This window comes from Leuresthes tenuis, unplaced genomic scaffold (assembly GCF_036924035.1).
Source record: "Leuresthes tenuis unplaced genomic scaffold, fLeuTen1.0.hap1 SCAF_7, whole genome shotgun sequence".
Taxonomy (NCBI): domain Eukaryota; kingdom Metazoa; phylum Chordata; class Actinopteri; order Atheriniformes; family Atherinopsidae; genus Leuresthes; species Leuresthes tenuis.
This window is the reverse complement of record NW_027325361.1, coordinates 15,155,237-15,162,551: the sequence shown is the minus strand read 5'-3', so window position 1 is coordinate 15,162,551 and position 7,315 is coordinate 15,155,237. Positions and strand designations below refer to the sequence as shown.

The window sequence follows — 7,315 nt, the reverse complement described above, 5'->3', positions numbered from 1 at the left end:
ACGTCAGTATTCATTTCATCTGCTTGCTTAACAATACTTCTGGGGCTGATTGCATAAAACATTCCTGGTCCAAAAAGTTTTTCCTAGTAATGAAAGATCAATAAAAAATTCACAGAACTGGAAGCGTTTCCCCCCATAAGATTAAAGAGTAGGTCCTAGTGATGATAGCAGTTATTCATGAAGCGATTAATTAACCCTTAAAAGAGCATCCAGGGTGAAAAGCTGTTGAGTATGCAGGAGTGTTAAGAGGCTTAGGAGTTCCTAGAGGAGAGAAGAATATACCGAAAAAAAAAGGGGGAGAAAAGATGTGCTCCAGCCAATGAATGACAGCGAGTTGATAAAAGGACACAGATTAGATCATGCTGGGCTTGGTTTTGTAAATCAATCGGTCAGTCTTTATTTTCATAGCACTTTTTCCAGCAAAACTCACCTCAGTGCTTGATAAAGCGTGTCGAAGCACACAAGCAAGGTCGGCGAGTTAGGAGCTCTGCCAGAGGATTATCAGGATTGTTTTTATGAATACTGACCCCGAATTGCAGCTGAAGCAACCGATCAAAAAACATTTCTTATTTGAATATATACCCGCCCAAAAAGTGAAAAAGTACAAAACAGGGACGACAATTTGCGATATCTTTATGTTAAAACAGGTCCACGGTAAAAGGCCACAGTGGTGAAAACTGCATCTTGCACCAAATTTCATAGCAACGTTATAATACATAAGATTTTATCCAACTTATTATTGATCACATGTATTCACCCTTACTTTATTTTAAAAAAAGATATTAAAACTAAATGATATATAGATGACAGCATAGCCGACGTGGTGCTCCATTTCTCAGGGTGGTCCTAAAGCTTTCCAGCTGCCAAATTTGTCCTCGACTGCATCTCAAATGGAAGAAAACTAAAGTCATATTTATATATATATATATGAGTGTAAAAAGTAAATATACCAATAAAAATGTTTTAACAACTATGCTGGTGATGCAAAACAGCTATTGTTTAACTGGCTCTGAGCTAAGACATGTATGACTCAGAGAATGGGTTCTGTGTCATTCCAGCTGACGAATACATCTTTCCACCTGAAACAGAGGGGGAAAAAAAACAGTTTATGAGTAGTATACAACATTATCCAGGATCTGTGGCATTTGCTCTGCTCATGTGACAATGTTTGTGAATTACAAAAAGGAAAAAAAAACTAATAAAAAAAGAAACAAACAATGCCCTTACCTTGTTCGGATACAGAGCTCTAGAGGAGGAATGAGATCCGTATCACCTTCCTGAAAGCTCTGGGTCAATTTCCCCACAGCTGAAAAATCAATTTGTATTTTCAGTTTAGGTACATGAAGACGCAGCGTACTAAAGAGAGAATCCACGTCGTTCACAATGAAAACAATAAGTCGCCACAAAAAGTTGAACAAAACATCAAATTAGTATTTAATGCATGTTCACTTGATTAAAACTAGATCAACAGAGATGATCCCCTTATGCTTTCTCTCAATTGTCATTTAATTATTAACTGGAATTAAGGAAGCAAAACCAACACAATCATCTGATAATCATCTGAAGCCCGAAACAAAGACGATCGAATCGAAGCAAGAATACATACAGACAGTCAGATGGATCTCCTCCTGTTGATTGGCCAGTCCATCATAATAGTAGAGGTCAAACTCTGTAACTCTGTCCTCATTGGTCAACAGCTCCCTCTGCAGGCCAAACAGCACGCTGAAGTGGCTTTCGCTGCACACCACCCAGATCGGGTAAGAGGGAGTCTTCAGGAAAGCTCCTACCTTAGTGGGAAGGAAATAAAGCAGAGCAGAGCAGCCTGTTGACGTGTAGAAAATATGTCAATAATAAGAGAGACATTTTGTTACAGTCAAAGAAATGTTTTTATTTAAAATTTTTTATGTTTATAGACTTCAAAGCACAACAGCTTTGGATTCATATAACCATTCCAAGTACGATGCTTCTCTGCGTCAGCACAGGTTCGTCATAAAATGTGTGACTTACTACTTTTATTTTTTTTATTAGAAAACATTACAGCAAAATCTGTCACTGTGTGAGGATGAGAGTCTCAGATGTTCTTCAACGTATTCCCTCTAAAACCTTTCATTCATATGTCCACAATATATAATCGATCTATCTGATGCTTTTCACTCCAACTGGTTAGATATCAGATCCTATGACACTAATTGAGATTACTGGAGAGGAATTCAGTGCGGTACTTGTGTGTGTTTGACTCTGATTTGAATCCCTATCTTGGCCACGCTGTAAACCATCAACGTCACTGGCTTGCCCACAATTACTCTTAAGAATGCCGCCCCAGGCCATGTGTCTTCACTTGAATCTAACTAGTCTGTCAGTGCCATTTGTGACAAAAAGCCAAGTCAGTCATGTCACTCACCTTACAGATGTTATAATGTTCAAACAAGGACAGCAGACCAACATCGCAGTGGCCTTTAATTCCTTTAAGGAGCGTTATGTTGCCATTGCCCGAGTCCAACTCCATGTTGTTGTCAAAAACGTTGGAAGCTGCTCTGCCGCAGAGCAACAGGTTGACCAGCTCCTAGTGAACACAGACTGTTAATGTCGTAATATATTTCATGCATAATGTAGTGATTAGTAAGCAGTGCTGATAACTCTTAGTGTTGTAACATCAACATGCTCCTCTTAAGTTTAAGTAACATGTGGTGTAACGAGTGTTTGGCGAATATTTCAAAGAAATGATCCAAACCTGAGTGCAGTAGCCATGGGCACCAATAAGAGTGGTGGTGGGCACGTCCATATCTTCTTTTACTCTAAGGACAGACCAAAGGAAAAAAGAAAAGACCGGCTGGCTCAAAACAATGCGTGACGATGCATCTTTTGTAGAGGAGTATTAAAAGTTTGCATCTACTTTTCAATGGATCGAGAGAGAACAGCCGATATGGTTAGCAGGACACATCCCAACATCCCGGTTTCAAACTGTGGCGGGAAAAAAAAGGAGAGATCCTAACAAACTCGACACAGTCAAACATGGCACATGTTTGGACATCTGACAGGCAAAAATCACACTGAAAAAGCTGATGGGGATTCTCTCACCTGCTCCATGTGCTGCTCCAGAATGAAGTGCAGATCCTTGATATTATCCACAGTGAAACACATTATCTAGAGCCAAAAGATGATCAGAAAACCCCAAACAGTGATCACATTAACTGCAGCCTTATGTACACACAGAGAAACAAATAACAACCGATTAAGAACTCAAGCAAAAAGTTAGCCAGCCCAATTAATAAAATACAGATGTTGGTTAAAAAAAATGAAACTCTATATTGTCATCTTGTGCTGCGTATAAAGGGCATGTCTGTACCTTTTCAAGCACTCCTTCAGATCTGAAGTGTCCACTTGGGGTGAAATGGCTATTCCCAGAGTTTCTGTTATCCGAAAAGATGAAATGAAAACAATAGCATGCAAAACTGTTTAACTCTATATTCCATCTGACACGGCAGATTTATCAGGCACATTGGAGATTAATAGATTTGACAGTCGGTGGAGATGTGAGCACTGTCTGATGGGGATTGCTTATATGAAACTGACATACTGAGCCATCCTGGCCTACAGTTCCGAAACAAAATTTTCCCATGCATTTGACATAAATACTAAATGACAATAAAGCGGTTCTGTGTATTGGGGAGAAATCTGAATGCAGAGGATTAAGTAACCTGAGGTCACAGCAGATGGTATGTTACACAGAACCATCTGGGAAGTTGTTATTTCAAATTGTTTGGAAACAGGCAGAAGCAAAAAAAAGAATACCGAGCAGGTGACTGGATGAGACGTCTGTTTAGAACCGTCTATCATGTGCGAGCTTCAACAGATCAGATCACTGGAGTGGATGCAGTTGGTAGAATCAAAGGGAAACTAAAAGAAGAAAGTCCTGTTCCATGCATCTCTTTGGAGGAAAATACACTCCACAGCAAAAACCTGTAGCTGCCGGTATAGGATGCCGACTTCTCTAATAATACTTACCTAATCTGACAACACTCAACTCTTGTAATCTAGATTCTGTAAGAACCCAACTGCCACATGGTAAAAAATGTAGCTGATAAGGTGTTATCTTACATCACGACTGTAGCTCGTTTTTCCTCACCAGCCCTCCACAAGACTTCGGCCATAGCTGAAATCAGACACTGTCTTCTGGTGGAGTTGGAAGGTCTTAACCTCCTGAGAAAAGTGGCACATGAAAGAAAAATGCAGATTTCCCCAGAATATATCAAAGCACAAAGCACTCCTTGATGTGAATTAATAGCTGTAGGATTCAGTCAAGTGACTGGAATATGGTTCAGAAATGATTACATCATGGGATAAAGCTCTGAAATGAAAACTGACTTACTGAAGGCCACTATCACTGCTCTCAGTGTTTTCAAAAAGAAGTTTCTTCAGAACAAATGCCTGAATGGATGCCAAAACTCCACAAGGGCCGCCCTACAAATAAATCAACATCGGGCACAAACACAAAACCATAAAGGATAACATGAGAGTAAAAAAAAAAAAAAATCATAGAAGAATGAATGCACTGCTTTATTTCAACTTCAGAGGATAGCATGAATAATATTACCTTTCTCTGCACAATTCCATATCTGAGGTCATCTGAGAATGTGAAACCCTGATTCCTCCATTCAACACTGAAATTATTTAGGCTGGAACCAAGAAGAACTGCTTTCAATTCCTGGAGAAAAGCAAAAACAGATATCAAGGTAAGAAATCAAAAGCAGCAAACCCCCCCCCCCTCAGTTCTCTGCAGTAAGTAACCCACTGTGGCGGTGTGTTGGTCCATCGGGCAGCCTGCATACTGTCGTGTCATAACAGTCCTCTGAGGAGATACTTTGGAGGATTGTTGCAGATCATCATCATCAATGTCATCTGTAAATGGATTAATACACGTTAACTTTGGCAGAACAAAAACAGCAAATAGTAACTCTGACTTCCTTCTTTCTATTTTCTGCAGGACTTACCCAAAACCATCTCCGAAACATTTGGATCACGCACAGTCGGCCTGGTCTTTAATCTAGGAAATACAATGTACATATACTTGTGAAAAAAGCTCTGCAAAACACACTTGGCGCATGATAATCGTTTGTCTCACTGATGATGTGCGAGGTGTGTCAACTTAAAGCTATTCACTTTCTCGTTTTCGGCATGTGTTGTTGTCCTGTTTTTCCATCGCTGCTCTGACTCTGAATTCTCCCCGATGTGCTCAGCAACCCCTGATTCCATCCAACACAACTGGCTGAGCTGTTGCTGGTCAGACTGGCTTCTAAGTTTTTCTGATGTATGCCTGCCAACAAAAGCCCGTCCCGAAACTGCTTGTTTTCCTCCTCTTTCCTGAACAGCGGCTGGGACACTTCAGCCCTTCGACCTTGTTTTTTTCTGTTTGAATCCTAAAGGTGAAAATAAAGTCAAAACATGTTCAACAACATGAAAGGATATCAAGAGACTTTTATGAGTTAGAAGCTCAGCAGTTAGTACCTGTGGTATTGGTCCAGCCATCATGCCTCGTCTGATGCGGTTCGTTCTACTTCTCTGGGTGCTCTCAGTGCTGAGTGTTGTGCTTCTGTCCGACTCTCTTTGGACGATGTTCTCATTCTCCTGTCGGAAAACCATCTGCATCTGGCCTTTTTTGTAATCTGACTCATGGGCCGGGACGTCTGTTTGACGATGAGTGAACAGTCTGTCTCTCTCAGACAACAATGATGCACGTGTAGGCTGGGGGGGGCATGTTTCTTTTATTTCAGGCCTGTGAAGGAGAGTCCCCTATAAGTTCAAATAAACTGTAAACCTATGCGGGGAAAAAAAAGAAAAGAAAAAAGACGTAGAATAAAAATTTGCATTTGAAATACCTCAATTTGGTGTGTTTGCTACCAAGAAAAGCTGGTGGGGTTTCATCTGCTTTTGCGTCATTCATCACTGACGGTTCTCCTGCAGAACAATTAGCAGATGAGCTGATAGTTTGGACACTCTGCAGAGAATCACTTTCACTTCTGGCGAGCATGTCATTCTTTAATTGCTCAATGTGATGTTTCACAATAATCTCCAGTAATGTTTTCACGGGGGAATTTTGAACCTGCAATTACAGAGAAAACAGTTGCATACTTTATGTTATGCATTTGCACAGCAGCAACCATTTAGCCGAAAGACTTACCTTATTCTTTCTGTAGAGATCCTCTATGTTGAGCATTTGCCTCAGTTGTGACCGGTTATTGATACTGGCCTCTGTGCGTGGATGCTCCTCATCCATACAAGCAATAGTCCTCCTGAGACCCTGTGCATCAATGGCAACAAGTTTACTGTTAAACGTTGTTTTCTGTGACGAAACAGGCCGTGACAAAAGACAAATGCTACGTACGTCTCGATGTTGTACATACAGCCACAAATACTGTCAGTTATCATCGAAAAACTGGTTTCGTGTTCATGTTTATGGGCGCCATAGCCGAACAGAAGCTAACGTGAGCTAGCTGACTCGCAGTGAAAATATGCGTCTATTCTTAAGTCGTGCTCACCACACGGTGTTAGCTTCCTTACCTTTCGACTCAGATACTCTCGTACAAGGGACGAAGAAACCTCTTCGACCGAAGCAGCCATGATAGCAACGCGTCCAGCTGCAGAAAATTCATCAGAAAAAAGCAACCATTGTCCGGGCGAAACGACTGAGGGGTGTGCTGCTTAAACCTTCGCTGATGACCAGGCAGTGTAAACTGGCGAGGCTAAGGTTCTGGTCCTACAAAAAGACGAACCTGGCCCGTGGAAACAGATTAGGCTGAGGTAAGGGGAAACCAAACTCCACTTCTCTGCTCCCGAGGATTTCACATCAAACAGCTGAGCCGCACCTTTCACAAGTTCACAGCAGGACTCGAAGATTGCGGGGGTTGCAGCGTATGAACTAGAGATCAGTGAAACTGCGCGCGTGAGGCTCAGTTGTGTTGTTTGCTAATGTGCGTTACCATGGAGATGCTTGCTGCGCCACATTCCTTGCCGCGAGGAGGTACACAAACATGGCAACATATCTTCACCGGGATAACATAAAGCTAATTGATTTTTCTCTGGAAATAAATTGTTTTTAAATGTTGCCACTGTGCAGACAAGTTACTAAATTAACTTGCTGCTTACCACAAACAGGCGTTATTACCTTGTTCTGCAGAACTTCTCCCCTCACAGATGAACAAAGCTGTTTAAACTCATACTGTGACTCATACTCGTACTTTTTAAACATAATACTCCGTGTATTCACGATATGATTCAAATTCAGCTACTTTTGAATGAGGATACCACCCCAAATGCT

General features: G+C 41.2%; 1 protein-coding gene across 3 annotated transcripts; it reads right to left on the bottom strand.

Annotated features, from left to right (window-relative positions):
* Window positions 1-368: 368 nt before the first annotated feature.
* On the bottom strand, window positions 369-6,938 carry mindy4 (MINDY lysine 48 deubiquitinase 4). Of its 3 annotated transcripts, XM_072389479.1 has the most exons (18): window positions 6,559-6,937; window positions 6,179-6,298; window positions 5,877-6,100; window positions 5,506-5,773; window positions 5,161-5,417; window positions 4,992-5,044; window positions 4,793-4,899; window positions 4,595-4,705; window positions 4,370-4,461; window positions 4,099-4,200; window positions 3,347-3,410; window positions 3,079-3,144; window positions 2,894-2,961; window positions 2,732-2,795; window positions 2,402-2,563; window positions 1,607-1,787; window positions 1,228-1,306; window positions 369-1,079 (listed from the first exon to the last, which is right to left on the bottom strand). In XM_072389479.1, the coding sequence occupies exons 1-18, from the start codon at window positions 6,616-6,618 to the stop codon at window positions 1,031-1,033; spliced, it is 2,127 nt and encodes a 708-aa protein (XP_072245580.1). In that variant the 5' UTR covers window positions 6,619-6,937; the 3' UTR covers window positions 369-1,030. The 3 variants fall into 3 exon arrangements, with proteins under 3 accessions (XP_072245580.1, XP_072245582.1, XP_072245581.1); XM_072389481.1 differs by lacking the exon at window positions 6,559-6,937 and having other exon boundaries at window positions 5,877-5,955; window positions 6,179-6,266; XM_072389480.1 differs by lacking the exons at window positions 369-1,079; window positions 1,228-1,306 and having other exon boundaries at window positions 1,677-1,783; window positions 6,559-6,938.
* Window positions 6,939-7,315: the final 377 nt, after the last annotated feature.